The 14,803-nt window shown below is 48.6% G+C and overlaps 1 protein-coding gene across 1 annotated transcript; it reads left to right on the forward strand.

Moving 5' to 3' along the window:
• Positions 1–582: 582 nt before the first annotated feature.
• LOC144937279 (uncharacterized) lies at positions 583–5,714 on the forward strand. The gene is made up of 3 exons (XM_078864686.1): positions 583–826; positions 1,842–2,663; positions 4,416–5,714. The coding sequence occupies exons 1-3, from the start codon at positions 583–585 to the stop codon at positions 4,646–4,648; spliced, it is 1,299 nt and encodes a 432-aa protein (XP_078720812.1). The 3' UTR covers positions 4,649–5,714.
• Positions 5,715–14,803: the final 9,089 nt, after the last annotated feature.

Consider the following 14,803-nt stretch of genomic DNA (forward strand, 5'->3'; position numbering starts at 1 on the left):
AATTTAATTATCAATGTTTCATTACAAGGGAAGACTTTGTCTAAGTCCTTTATTTAATGTTTCAATTTCTTGTTTGTGTCCAAAGTTAGAAAACTTTACAGTGGTATTCATAGTTCCACATTTCAGGATTGTGTTCCCAGCCATGTGCCGTCATGATTTGTTGTTGACGGCGATGAGCCGCTAACCTTTCCTCAGAGGCGCGGAGGCTGTATACGCCAGCTCATTAAAGCGTAATGGATGATGCCTTTTCCCCGAGCTGTGCAATGCTCGTACAATGCGCTCACTATTGCCGGGGAATGTGGAGGCATGCGCACCGGCTGGCCTGTCAAGACACCGAAACAAATACCGCCATCGGCAAACTGTGATCGTACCCCGTGTGAGGTATGTTTATACTCGGCCGATCTGCCAGCCCTCAGATCTTCTTTGCTCTTAGTCCAAAGCGAATAGCTCCGAAGAACAGATGCACGCTCAAGCGTGCAAAAGCGATGGTTAATTTTTAGATTAACGCAAATACACTCAGCCGTGGACTCGATTACCGGCTTGGTGGGTCAGTGTCGGGGCATTCCTGCGAGCGGGAGGAGAATGGGGAAGCCACGATCGTGCGTGGGGCGCGCGCGACCCCCGTGTGGGAAGCCGGAGGTCGCCGTGCCGGCGATGGCGCTGCTGGCGCTGGGTCTGTGTGTGGCAGCGGGGGCGGCGGACTGCCCGTCCGCGTGCCAGTGCTCACCGCGCGCCAACCGGCCGGGCCTGCAGGTCGAGTGCAAGACGCAGGGGCTTACCGCGGTGCCGGCGGCACTGCCGCGAGCCACCACAGTGCTCAACATGGGTGAGGCTTCTTGCCCGCTTCTCACAACGCAGGGCTTGCTCGAGTTTGTAACCTGACGGTCGCAATTCATCGCTGTTGCTGCTCGGTGGATGTCCTCTTGGTTGCCATCATTAGTCTTGATCGCTGGCCTTCATTCTCACTATTTGGTCTGCCTAAGCCCACTTTTCTTAACAGAAATATGACCACTTTTACTTGTGTATGTATATTATGTGCTCCTAGTTCTGGATTTCAGTGTAATTCCAAGTATGCGTCTCTGTGCATTTTTCGGATTTTGTTGCATATTATTTGTCAGTGTCCGTGTTTACGATCCATGTCTTAGCATGGATCGTAAAATGTCTTCTTAGGGTCATTGGTTAACACACCAGAGTATGAATACCTAGGGCAGTTAGTGCAGGCAAACGGGTCATGAAATATGTGGACGGTAGCATTTTACGCTTCGTTTTATGTAGTGCCTCAATGGAACCACATCTGAAGATGCTTTACAACAGTAGCAAATTAACTCTGAAGACGAATGAAAATATGGGGAAGAACTTGTATGGTTTAATGTGTTACAAGTAGCAGTTTCATAATGGATAAGGGATGACGCAGCATTTAGAACGTTGATTAAAACACGTTATCTGTTTTTACTTTTTGTGGGATTTATGTAGGACCAGATTTTTTGCGGAATTCTTATACTTACAGAAAATCTGAAATGTTGCATAATATGCAGGTGATGTTAACTTCATTGCCAGATTCTTGTCCCAAAAGATCATCCAATAAGTCGTTTGTAATTCGGTTACGGTGCCGCGCAATAAAGTTGTTTGAATCAGCGTTATCGCGCCCTTGCCAAATATTGCGATTTGGCAGCTGTGCAAAATCTAATACTGTTAAATTAATGATAATGTAGTTAGTCTTTACACAGATTTAAAGCCACATTTCTGTTACACATAATTGGAGGCACTACACATTTATTCCACGTAGCATAATTTAATACCAAGTGCCCATTTAACTCACTTTGGTAATTAAAGACGTTAAGTAAATGTGGCATGTAATTACACATCGGTTTATGTAGACGGCGGTGTGGAAGGCACGTTGCCTGCCAGCCTCATCGTTCCGCTCACGCTCACTCCCCCCTGTGACAATGGTGACCATGATGAAGGCCAGAACAAGATCGGGCGCCTGGGCGCGGGGACGCTGAGGAAGATCCCGAACCTCCGCAGCCTCAACCTGGAGCACAACCGGCTGAGAGAGCTGCACCCGGACGCCTTCGCCGGGACCACAAAACTCGTGACCCTCAACTTCTACGACAACCAGCTCGGGGAGCTGCCCGCCGGCGTCTTCCGGAACCTCGTCTCGTTGCGCTACCTCCTCATCGGCAAGAATCAGGTCCTCTCGCTGCAGCCCGATGCCCTCCGCGGCCTGGGCAACCTCACCGACCTGGACATGCCGCTGAACAACGTGTCGCGCCTGCCGGCGCTGCTCTTCCGGCACGCGCCGCGCCTGCGCGTGCTGGACCTGGCGTACAACCGCGTCGCGCGCGCCTCCCCGCTCGCGCTGCGTGGCCTGCGCCGGCTGGAGCTGCTCAACCTGGGCGGGAACCGCCTGAGCGCAGTGCCGCCCGGCCTCTTCGCGGGCTTGCGCCGGCTCGACATGCTGGTGCTCGACAACAACCGGCTCGCGGGCGTGGGCGGGGAGGCGCTGCGTGGCCTGGCCGTTCTCACGCAGCTTTACCTCAGTAACAACCGCCTGCGCCACGTGGCGCCGGCCGCGTTCCGCCACACGCCGCGACTCACACAGCTGGCGCTGAGCGGGAACTGCCTCGCCACGCTGGACGCCGGCGCGCTGGCGCGACTGTCCGGTTAGAGCGCGCACCCCACAGAAAACACCGTATCTGGGAGCAGCGGCTTCTTATTATCGCGATTACCTGTAATAAAAATGTGTTATCTTCTTGGTTCTTTCGGTAAAGTCACGTAGAAGGGAAATAATAAAATAAATAAAATAAACCAATTAAATAATTCTCACGACATGTTTCATTCAGACGCTGTCTTCCCGACAAACCTGTTCTTCACCTGAGGACGGCTGCTTGCGTTGTGGCCGAAACGTCGTGAGAATTATTTTATTGTTTTATTTTTATTATTTTATTATTTCCCTTCTACGTGACTTTACCGAAAGAACCAAGAAGATGAATCCCTGCAGTCACGAAAGCTTTAAATGGAAAAATGTGTTACTTAGAAAGTTCCTTGAGATGGAACGTCTCAATTGCAATGGTGACCAGAGGGTGTCCAGTGACACAGCAAACACGTATTGACCACGTGTATAGAAACATACTAAGGATAATGACAAAGATCCCACATGTAGCCTGTAACAGACTGTTTAGACAAGTGCTGTTGGCATCTCGGTTTCAGCCGCCTTTGGTTAAAAAAGTGTTCTCAATTGCAGTGGGCTGAAGGTCTCGGCCCGGCCACCAATGACTGCACAAAAAAAAACCCCATCACATGCAATTTGTTTCTGCACAAGGTTTCCGTATTCAAAGTCCTGAAGTTTATTTTCGAGTTGGTTTTGCTCAAGTTGTCAGTGTCATTAACCCCCAGCCCTTTTCACAGAAAGCAATAGACTAGTGGGACCGCTCTGACTAAAACATACAAAAATAAACATTCTCAAGCTTTGGGGTTGGCAGTACTTTATACCAAATAAATAATCGGAATCAACATTTCCCTGGATTGTTCATTTAAGTAGATTGTATGAAATCGGCGTATCTTCTTTGATATGAAAATGCCGACTTCTTCATAATGTAAGCGTACGACAGCAGGGGAAATTTTTGAGCAATGTCTCAAAACATCTCAAGAGAGGACAGCGCAATTGCACGTGGACAGCTTGTGGTGCTGATGGTGGGCATTCAGCAGGGCTTTGGAGATGCCACCGGCACAGGGCAGGAGTAGCGGGAGACCGAGGGTGAGGTGGGAGAATTGTGGAAGGCCGTAGTGGAATGAGATGCGAGGACTGGATGGGACTTGAATAGAATGGAGAAAGAAAATCTAAGCAGCTGCCTCCATGCAATAGGAATGTTGTATCATTAGAGGAACATTTTATATCGGTTCATACGACACGTGGTTAAGAAGCATGGTTATGGAATAAAATGGGACAAAATGCTCAAAGAAGCATGGAGAGATGCATGTTTAGAATTATATTGATATAAAGAGGAACACGTGCATGAGATAATCTACGCAGATTGATGGAGCAATTATGATATCCACTCATGTGCAAGTGCTAGGTGGATTGTCACATCATAGGACCATGAGAGGTGGTAACAGCTACGAGAGGCCTTTATCCAGCAGTGGGTTGACCCTTGCTGTTGATCATGATGATGGCTTAGAAGGATTGGTGTAAAGTCGGTTGCTTGCTCAGCTGCGTGTGTCTGTGTGTGTGTGCCACTGTTGCCACAGTGGGGAGCGCAGGTGGTGTATCTGTCACCCATCGCAATCTCGTGACCTTCCAGCCTTCCACATTTCACGTGGCCTAAAGCTCACCTAGCCTGGCAACAAACGGCGTGGCGACGCTTGTGGCGAATGGCGGCTGTCGTTGTTGTGCTGCTGCTGTGCGCACCTTGCAGGGCTGCAGCAAGTCTTCCTGCACGACAACCCGTGGCGCTGCGACTGCTCCGCAAAACCGCTGCTGGGCTGGCTGCTGAACTCGCGCGTGCGCCTCTTCCCCAACTCGTCGCTCGTGTGCGCCGCACCCCCCGGCGTTCGGGGCCGGAGCCTCCACGCGCTGTCACCGTCGGCGCTGGGATGCGAGCGCAACCGCTCGGCCCCGCGTACCCGTCTGTCCGCGCGCCGCGGCTAGAATCCGCCGAGCAGCACGGCTCCGGGTCACCGTAGCAGAGGACCATCTGATACGTAGTGGAGTTTTATAGCGCAGGGCTGGGGAAGCTTTCACACCCTGCGCCGGCCGAATAGGACTTTCAAATACCTTTGGCGGGCCACGCATCGGCACACAAGGTAGCGTTATCCAATAATAATGTTAACGGGAACACGCGTGTTGCCCAAGTGTAGGGAGGCCCTTGCAGTGGCAGAAGTGACTTAGCACAGCGCTGAAACGATACACGCAGCGTTGTTGCCAGGTCATAAATATTCCCCTCAAGTGCCCGATTAGTGCTACTAGGCTGCGTGCATTGATGGATAAATATCGTGTCCACAGTAACATTAAATTATTTCGCGAGCCACCCCTTAGCATATATATGCGACACAACATCAAGATATAGTACGGAAACAGTGGGCACATTTATTTTGTAGAGTCAGTCATAGGAAAAATAATAGCACCACCATTTGTCAAATAAAATGCAACACTTCTCGAGGTGGCCGGGTGTTTCAGATCAGTACTGAGCCAGCACCGCTGATTCCTGAGTATGAAATGGGTGTCAGCCGTCTGTGATTAAACCAGATTGTCAAATGTAGTGAGTTGATGGTGTCAGGATTATTAGCAATAACTGTACCCAGATCCATTATATCAAAATTTTGTTTTTCACTTGTTTGGTAAAATCCAGCTCCCAGAATCAAAAATATATGAGTGTGGCTGCCACATAACGTGCATCTGCAAAGCAGGGCGTGTGATAGCGTGCAGTGCCTCTGGTACAGAGAGGGGCCATTTGAAGGCCCCTCTCTGTACTCAGAACTAGTTCTGTGATATCCCTTTTTGTGGACCGTTCTAGAACACGGGCTGATGCTCTGCTCTGAGAGGGTTCAAATTAACATTTCTTCAATTCCGGATTTGACACAGATAGCGAACGTGTAATTAAATTGGCTTTTAAAAAAATAAACACTTCAAGAAGATGGACATGATTATAAATGCTAACTATAGTTATCGTTTATTTACATTTACTAAAATAAATATTTTTGAAAATGACATCTGTAACTGTATTCACCAGTATTTTATATATTTGAAATACTCTGTATTCAAAAGAAGGCTTTTTATTATTATTCTTCTGCTTGTTTACCCGGGAAGAGCTCACTGAGTCTCAAGACTCTCTTTCAGGAGGGTTGTGCCAAGTTTTTTTAGTGGAGGGAAATGTTTCTGTTTAATCTCAATTGAGTAATTTGCAGGTATTTCTTAGCATTGGGATGTTTGGCCAATATCGGCTCCATTGTACAGATTTTTAGTTATGGGAGGAAATCGGAGAACACAGAGGAAACCGATGCAGAACAGGGGGAGATCATTAAAACTCCACATTGAAAGATGCCCAAGTCGGGAATAGAACCCAGACCCTTCTTGCTGCGAGGCACGAGCATTACCACTGCGCTACCCTGCCACCCAAAGAGCAAAGATGTGTCATCTTGTGGATACACACGTCGGTGGCGCGTTCCAGACCGTCTGGTGGCACTCTGAAACGTGGCTAATGATGAAACAAATTCAAGTGACTGTGGGAGTGCCCGCCAGGCTCGCCGTGGCTGACTCGCATCATCGGTGATACAAAGGCACGGCAGTGACATCACTCGAGTGCGGTACGGTGCTCCAGAGAGCCGCTTGAAAGTGTTTTCTTTTTTCATTAATGAAGCATCACGGCTGTGTGGGACGGCCTGCCTAGGTGTGCATCTGCGCGGGGCGTAGCCCTTCACCTCTGGCCACACACAAATTGCCTCGATTCTTGTGGGCATGTCCTGGCGATGATTGTGGCCACCGTGGATGCAGCCGATCGGTGTAACCCGTAAGACCCTTTGCAACGTGCGGACGTTCAATCGGAAGTACATCTTTCTGTAAGAGTTTAACACTTCGCCCCCTTGATTGTGTAATAAAATCTCCATGTTTTTTTTTCAAAAAAACGCTGTGCTGTTTGTTTTCAGGCATTACTGCGATACTTCTCTCTGCACACATTATTCTCGTTATATAATTCGCACACCGACGGTTATATAATGCAGCACAAGAGTTGTATTGTTTTGTCGGTAATGAGCATGGGAGAGTGGTTACAGCCTGCAGACATCCACGTGGACTTTCTTCAAAGGGGTCACCTCTGGCTCGAAGTGATGAATAGTTTTGGCATGCAGGCGAGAACTCCGGAGGAACCCAGCGTTTTTCACAAACTGGTGCTGGATTGGGAATAATGCTGCATTACATACTTTGAAGGGAAGGCCATATTTAAATAATAAAATGGTTTATCGTTAAATTGCCATTAAATATTAAAAACATAAGTGTGCATGTTTAATTGGATATCTTGCACAGCCCTGCCGGTTGACTGTAAATTTGGCTACGAGTGAGGTTCACACATTTATAGAAATCCCTGTGATTTTTTTGTTGATGCCCACGTCACGGTGTCCGTGTCTCAAAAAATAACGTTTAAATTATGCATTGCGTGCCGCGTCTGCTATTTTTTTTAAAAATGCTGTTAAACTACGGTTGACTGTCATCTCTGTTCCCGATTTAAAGGTGCTGAATGCATTTTATTGTGGTCGTGGTACAGTATTAGTTACAGAATGCAGGACATGTTATTTTTTTTATTTGAATTTCTGAAAGGGTGCACTTGACATCAGCAATTTGCCAGGCTACTGGGAGCTCCATCTGTTATGGTGACTAACCTCACACAAAATCTGGACTCGGCCCAAATGGTTCCGTTGATTGGGGTGTAACGTTAAGCCGCTTTTATGAATGAGATGTCCACGTATTGGCTGTCGTGTCGATCTACGACTGGACGAGGGCCTCCCCCGCCCCGTGCAGGCCACCCTGGTGAGTGCAGGTTGGTGACGGCAGGGAGCATGTAGACCTTGGGGTATCGAAGTCAAGTACCTGGCAAGATATTTTGCTGAATTGCCCTCTAATGCCAATCGCATAGCCCGCCACTATGACAACCTGTTCGTGCGTGGTGGTCACACATCCGAAGACTATCCAGGTTCAGCCCTGCTTAGGCTACTAAATGTTGCTAGAGTACTACTGTAATGGGTTCAACTGAGTCGCAGACGTAGACTTGGAGGCAACACATTTTTATTCAGTTCCAACACACGGGGTAGCTTCCCCTTAACAGAATAACAACCTACGGTGGTGACCAGCCGGCTAACTATACTAGTTACCACGTGACTGGTGTAGCTAGCCACGTGGTGACCACCAGGCTAGCTACACTAGTTACCACGTGACTGGTGTAGCTAGCCACGTGGTGACCACCAGGCTAGCTACACTAGTTACCACGTGACTGGTGTAGCTAGCCACGTGGTGACCACCAGGCTAGCTACACTAGTTACCACGTGACTGGTGTAGCTAGCCACGTGGTGACCACCAGGCTAACTACACTAGTTACCATGTGACTGGTGTAGTTAGCCACGTGGTGACCACCAGGCTAACCACACTAGTTACCACGTGACTGGTGTAGCTAGTCACGTGGTGACCACCAGGCTAACCACACTAGTTACCACGTGACTGGTGTAGTTAGCCACGTGGTGACCACCAGGCTAACCACACTAGTTACCACGTGACTGGTGTAGTTAGCCACGTGGTGACCACCAGGCTAACTACACTAGTTACCACGTGACTGGTGTAGTTAGCCACGTGGTGACCACCAGGCTAACCACACTAGTTACCACGTGACTGGTGTAGCTAGCCACGTGGTGACCACCAGGCTAACCACACTAGTTACCACGTGACTGGTGTAGCTAGCCACGTGGTGACCACCAGGCTAGCTACACTAGTTACCACGTGACTGGTGTAGCTAGCCACGTGGTGACCACCAGGCTAACCACACTAGTTACCACGTGACTGGTGTAGCTAGCCACGTGGTGACCACCAGGCTAACCACACTAGTTACCACGTGACTGGTGTAGTTAGCCAGGTGGTGACCACCAGGCTAGCTACACTAGTTACCACGTGACTGGTGTAGCTTGCCACGTGGTGACCACCAGGCTAGCTACACTAGTTACCACGTGACTGGTGTAGCTAGCCACGTGGTGACCACCCGGCTAACTACACTAGTTACCACGTGACTGGTGTAGCTAGCCACGTGGTGACCACCAGGCTAGCTACACTAGTTACCACGTGACTGGTGTAGCTAGCCGGGTTGGTGACCACCAGGCTAGCTACACTAGTTACCACGTGACTGGTGTAGCTAGCCACGTGGTGACCACCCGGCTAACTACACTAGTTACCACGTTACTGGTGTAGTTAGCCACGTGGTGACCACCAGGCTAGCTACACTAGTTACCACGTGACTGGTGTAGCTAGCCAGGTGGTGACCACCAGGCTAGCTACACTAGTTAACACGTGACTGGTGTAGCTAGCCACGTGGTGACCACCAGGCTAGCTACACTAGTTACCACGTGACTGGTGTAGCTAGCCACGTGGTGACCACCAGGCTAGCTACACTAGTTACCACGTGACTGGTGTAGCTAGCCAGATGGTGACCACCAGGCTAGCTACACTAGTTACTACGTAGCTGCTACTACGGACCGGGACCAACGACTTCGGCTCGGGTCCACGTGTAGGAGGCTCGTTGAACGGAGATGGTAGACGAAGGGTTTCTTCCAGGATGAACAACTACCCTGGTCTCTCTCGGGACCCGGCTTATATTCTCCGTGGCGTGGCCGGCTGTGCCCTTGGCCACGTCCACCTTCTAGAATCCTCGGGAAGGAGCTGGGTCCCAATCACGTGACCCCCCCCCCCCCCCCCTAGCCCCCTCTTGGGGCCCCTCTGTCAACTTAAACACATCCCTGCGAAGGGAGCTGGTAGGAACGTTGGGTTGCTCGGTCAATGGCCAGGGTCAACGGCGGCGTGGTGTATTCCACAAATATGCCCGAATGTGAGGGCGGGCACAAGCCGGCGTGAGTAGGTTAAACGTTGAGTATAGCCCCACCCTCCCCACCCAGCCCCTCCCCACCCAGCCCCTCCCCACCCTCCTCTCCCCACCCAGCCCTCCCCACCCAGCCCCTCCCCACCCTCCCTTCCCCACCCAGCCCCTCCATGCACGACGGACGGACGTACGGACAGAATAATCCCCTGTGGGCTGGTGTAGCCAGGAGGTTCCTAACAGTACCAGTCACGTGTCCTCCCGGGTCAACCATAGTGCCATGGCCTCACACAGCCTCATCCTTCGGTCGGCACCCACACACCCTGTCCTGTAGGGCCGACACTGCCCTTACAGCGTGGTGCCATCCAGCGCTGTTATTCAGCGCACACCGTGCCCCTCTAGGGCCGTTACTGCGCCCACAGCAAGGTGACATCCAGCGATGTCACGACACTACTAAACACCCGGGACGTCCAAATTTCGATTTAAAGCTTTCGTGACTGCAGGGATTCATCTTCTTGGTTCTTTCGGTAAAGTCACGTAGAATGGAAATAATAAAATAATAAAAATAAAACATAATAAAATAATTATCACGACGTTTCGGCCACAACGCAAGCAACCGACAGAGACTCTTTCTTCCCGACAGACCTGTTCTTCACCCTGAGGACGGCTGCTTGCGTTGTGGCCGAAACGTCGTGAGAATTATTTAATTATGTTCTATTTTTATTATTTTATTATTTCCATTCTACGTGACTTTACCGAAAGAACCAAGAAGATGAAACCCGGGACGTCGTTAGCGTGAGGGCGCATGTCGCGGATGCATTGTGATGTGGGGCGTCGTTTGGCAATCGATCCCGCAGGCTCGTGCAGAGTGTGACGGACGTCACGCGTGCCTCATTTGATGATGATGATGATAATTGACATTTACAAAGCGCCCTTAATCGTTCTCAGGTTGCTGCGCGTACATTTCTCACGACGCTACTTTTCTCCGTGTCCTTCGGGTTGCCACCTTGTCCACTGCAGACCAAACCCGGATATATTGTTCTGTCAGCGCGAGGTCTATCAGAACTGTGTAGTATCCTGTAATAAGTCTCAGCACAATTCCAGCAGATCTCAGTACAAATAATTTCCTGTCACCCGAACACGAGAAACCAATCGCCGGACTGTCCGGGACAAACCCGGAGAGGTGGCAACCCTACGTCTTCTCCCTGGCAGCAACGCAGAGAATCCTCCCGTGTTAGCGAGGGCAGCTCCAGGTTCATATCCGCGGCTCCGGTCCGAGTCGCGGAGGTGACACCTGCCGGACAGCAGGCGAGGCAGCTGGCGTGATGGCCTCGTGCCTCAAAGTCTGTTGCGCTCTGGGCCAGCTGACTGTGTCTCGAACCGCCCGATGACTCTGGTCCTGGGGGGTGCGTGATTAGTGGAGCTGTCTTATCGCTTCACTTAGCGCACGCCAGATTATCCCCCAGTGCCTCCACTGGCAGGCGAGTGGGTGGCGGAGGGTCACGTGGGAGCGCTGCTTTTCTTGATGCATAAATGTTGCAGACTTGGAATAGGACACCTTGCCCGAAAAGATTATTCAGAATGTACGCTTCCTTATATTGAGGAATACGCAAGCCAGCGATGTTGAACGAAGAGCCATATCTACCACGGGGGTCCTTGCCTATAAATATCTGACTTAAATCTTTCGTGACTGCAGGAATTCATTTTCTTGGGTTTTTCGGTAAAGTCACTTAGATGGTTCAAAGAAAATGACCAAAAACTACGACGTTTAGATTACCACACAAGCAATCGTCATCAGGAGGAAACATGACGATCGCTTGTGTTGTGATCTAAACGTCTTAGTTTTTGTTATTTTCTTTTAACCATCTACGTGACTTTACCGAAAGACCTAAGAATATAAATATCGGCCCCTTCACCAGCATTGGTTTAAGCAAGGCTGACTGTTGATTAGACAATGGATGCCCAAACCGAACTTTACTTGTGTTGAACCAATGTTTCTGAAATTGTACACACCGAAAGGTTGTGTCACTGACGGGATGTGTAAATACTGTCAGTGTTTTACGTGGAGAGGAGGCAGAGTATCCGCTGAGCTGACCATCCCCCGTGTAGAATTTCCATAATCACGGTAGATCTGGCAGAGTTACCGGTTAGACATGGGCGATCTGTTGTTGGCAAAAGTACTGGCATAGATTGTTCTTGTGCTGCAATTAAACATTGGCTTGCAATGTGCGGATAGTGTTGCATGACATGATTTGCATTTCATTGAGAATCATGGTCTTAAATTATGACCGGACAAAAATTGAACAAAATTCAAACGTCAAAATTACTGCAAAATATACACAGACAATGGCAGTCCGGTTTAGGGGCTTAAATAAACCCCCGGCGTTATGTGCAAAAAAAGGCACGTGACAGCCGTGTGAAGGGATTTAAATAAGCGCTGCTTTTGCACGTTTGAGATGAGCCGTGGAAGGCTGGTGGTCGAGGGCATCAAAGGCTTTGATGGGAGCCATGCAAATCCTTGCCACTGGGTTTCCACATCCTGCCTTCCTGTTGTCACGGCGGAGCTTGTAACGCGGCGTGTCGGCGGCGTTTGGGTTGAGCAAGCACGAGGCGTGATTGCATGCAAACCGCATTGACTCCTCGCATCGTGTGCAGCAGCACTCGCAATGTGTTGTGGATAATGGGGCCGGGCAAAGATTGGAGAGCAATTTGAAAACGTATCACAGCATTTCGCTCATTTGAAGATGGACTCAGCCCGCAAGTGTTTTCGGTCTTGGAGGAGGAGCGGACAAATGGAGTTTGATCGAAAATGAAGGTCAGCTGGAATAAAATTGGCCCTGCCGGGGGGGTCTGAGTGAGCGTGTACTGCAGACGTCATCAAGATTGGTGGAAGTCGCGGCGCCTAAATGAGACGAGATTCCTCCGATTTCTGACGTGCAACAGGAAATGAGTGATCAAGAGTTAGAGCAGCTGCTTTGAGAGAGGGCTCATGTCACTCGTATTGGCTCTTGAAGGTTGATGGTGGTCGAGGGAGGTGATGGTACGAGATCGGGGTGGCCTGTTTTGACGGTGTTAAGTTTTATCGATTGCGAGGGGAAGGTTGTGTTCCAGGGCTGAACGTGTGCGAGTTGTCATTGTGAGCTATTTGTAAATACCATCCGCACTCATTTAGTTTTGCTGCATTGAAGCAGACAACTGGCACTGACAAACACAAACATTTGGCGTCATTAGATGTCAAAATCACGATGTTGTATTGGAGAATAACAGCAGTTCGCAGTGTGACGTTAAGTTTGATTTAAAGTCAAGAACTTCGGGAGATGCAGAATGAATCTCAGAGACGTTTGCAGGGACTGAGTCACAGCTGACATCTGTTCTATGCGGGTTTCATCAGGGTTCCGCTGCATTTCTCCCATAGCTAAAGGGAATATATACATTTTTATATTCTTTGGTTATTTCGGTAAAGTCACGTAGGTGGAAAAATAATAAATCACGACGTTTCGGTCGCAACACAAACAACCGTCATCAGGTGAGAAAGAACTGCTGCAACAAGAGGTTATATAAGGTCGGAGGAAAGCTGCTGATGATCAATATATACATTGTAATTGGTATTGGCCAAATATCCCAATGCTGAAGATATTCCTTCAAATTGCACAATTTAGATTACACATAGCGACATAGCCTCCCACTGCTAAAACGTGGCAGGATCGTCGTGAAAAAGAGCCTTGAGACTCAATTTCCTGAGTGTCAATTCATCAATTAAAATGTATTCTCATCCACACATTACATGAATACAACAATCCACATATTATTGAGTATTATCATTCACTACATATGCAAATTGTATACACTTAGCATCATGAAGTGAATGAGAGAGACCCAAGGAGCCTAAAATAGAGATGATTCTGGATTAAATTCGCAGTCCTGAATCGTGACGGTTCACTGAATGTCCATGTCGCCACGAAGGAGATGAATTGTAAAAAAATCTCTACAGTTTGACATCGAATGTATGTGACCATGTTTTAAATTGTATCGTTCTAAACCTATTAAGAGTGCCATGTCACCGTGGGAGCATTCGCCCTACGTGGTGAAGGTTATTTATTATATCAGCCTCTTAACTCATAGCTTGAAGCAGGTAGCGTTAGCCACGTGTGCTTTTTCCGTGCCATGACTGATGCCATTGCTGCAGGACTTGGAGCAAAGCATTGGGTGACCCTCAAACAACCACAGACATTTCCACCGCCGCAATTCATTGCCGAAGCAGATGCTGCGACCGTCATGCGAACAGGTTTACTGAAGACTGGAATTTCAAATGTCTCATTTTATTCCCATGGTGGGCATTGCCACTTTTATAAATGGCCGATGTGTCTGCATCAGTCGACGAACGATCTTCCCAAGGCCACGTCTGCAATCCAAATCTCAATCTCTTAATGGACATGTCTTGATTTTTTCGACAGTCCGAAGATTCCGTTCCATTTGACTCTATAAATACCACTGGGAAACTACCAGACAGTACAAGGACAAGAGTATGCATGTGTAAAACATATGCAGGCCATCGAGTTTGCTCATTATATATTTCATGGTTGTTTAAAGGTATTCGTCAATCGCATTAGACGACGTCATATTTTGACTTGAACGGTAGAGTTTCTTGCTTGGAGCGTGGCCTCGGAGGAGACGTATACAATCATCTCGCTGGGTTTGGTCGTCACAGCTATCAACGACGAGAAGCCTCCGAGTTGAATCTGGCACCGGCCATTGGCAGAAGTGGGCCTTGATTGAATCATTAGTAGCTTGAAAAATTATCACACTTGGTGAAGCACTAAGATGTGGTCCATGTCCCATCAAAGTGTCAAACCCACTCCTGGCTTAGAGTCATCGTTATGAAAAAGCCTCAAAGCGCAAGGAGAATTTATAATTGAGGATATTGAAGCATAACATTACTGCTGGGGATAGATATGGCTTCGGAAAATGTCATGTCACTGTCAAGTACCACTTTATACAAATAATTTCTACGCTTTTTTTTCAAAGAGCCAATTTTAATTTTAAAATTATTTTCTTCTTTAACATTATATAGACGTTTTATAAAACAGTTTTAAGACAGACCATATGAACAACGGGAATTTCTGAGCCCATATATATATTGTTAGCAGTGACTACCCATGCAAAAGGAGTAAGCTTTGAGCTAAAAGAGCAGAATCTGATCTTGCCCGTTGAATGGGCTCCCAGAGGATCAAGTTTTGTGC

This window comes from Lampetra fluviatilis, chromosome 18 (assembly GCF_964198595.1).
Source record: "Lampetra fluviatilis chromosome 18, kcLamFluv1.1, whole genome shotgun sequence".
Classification (NCBI taxonomy): domain Eukaryota; kingdom Metazoa; phylum Chordata; class Hyperoartia; order Petromyzontiformes; family Petromyzontidae; genus Lampetra; species Lampetra fluviatilis.

Excerpts from the sequence above, each read along its gene's own strand:
- LOC144937279 (XM_078864686.1), top strand. The coding sequence starts at position 583 with ATGGGGAAGCCACGATCGTGCGTGGGGCGCGCGCGACCCCCGTGTGGG. Across the intron at positions 827-1,841 it reads CACCACAGTGCTCAACATGG|TAAATGTGGCATGTAATTAC; the intron begins GTGAGGCTTCTT and ends AAAGACGTTAAG. Across the intron at positions 2,664-4,415 it reads CGCGCTGGCGCGACTGTCCG|GGCTGCAGCAAGTCTTCCTG; the intron begins GTTAGAGCGCGC and ends CGCACCTTGCAG.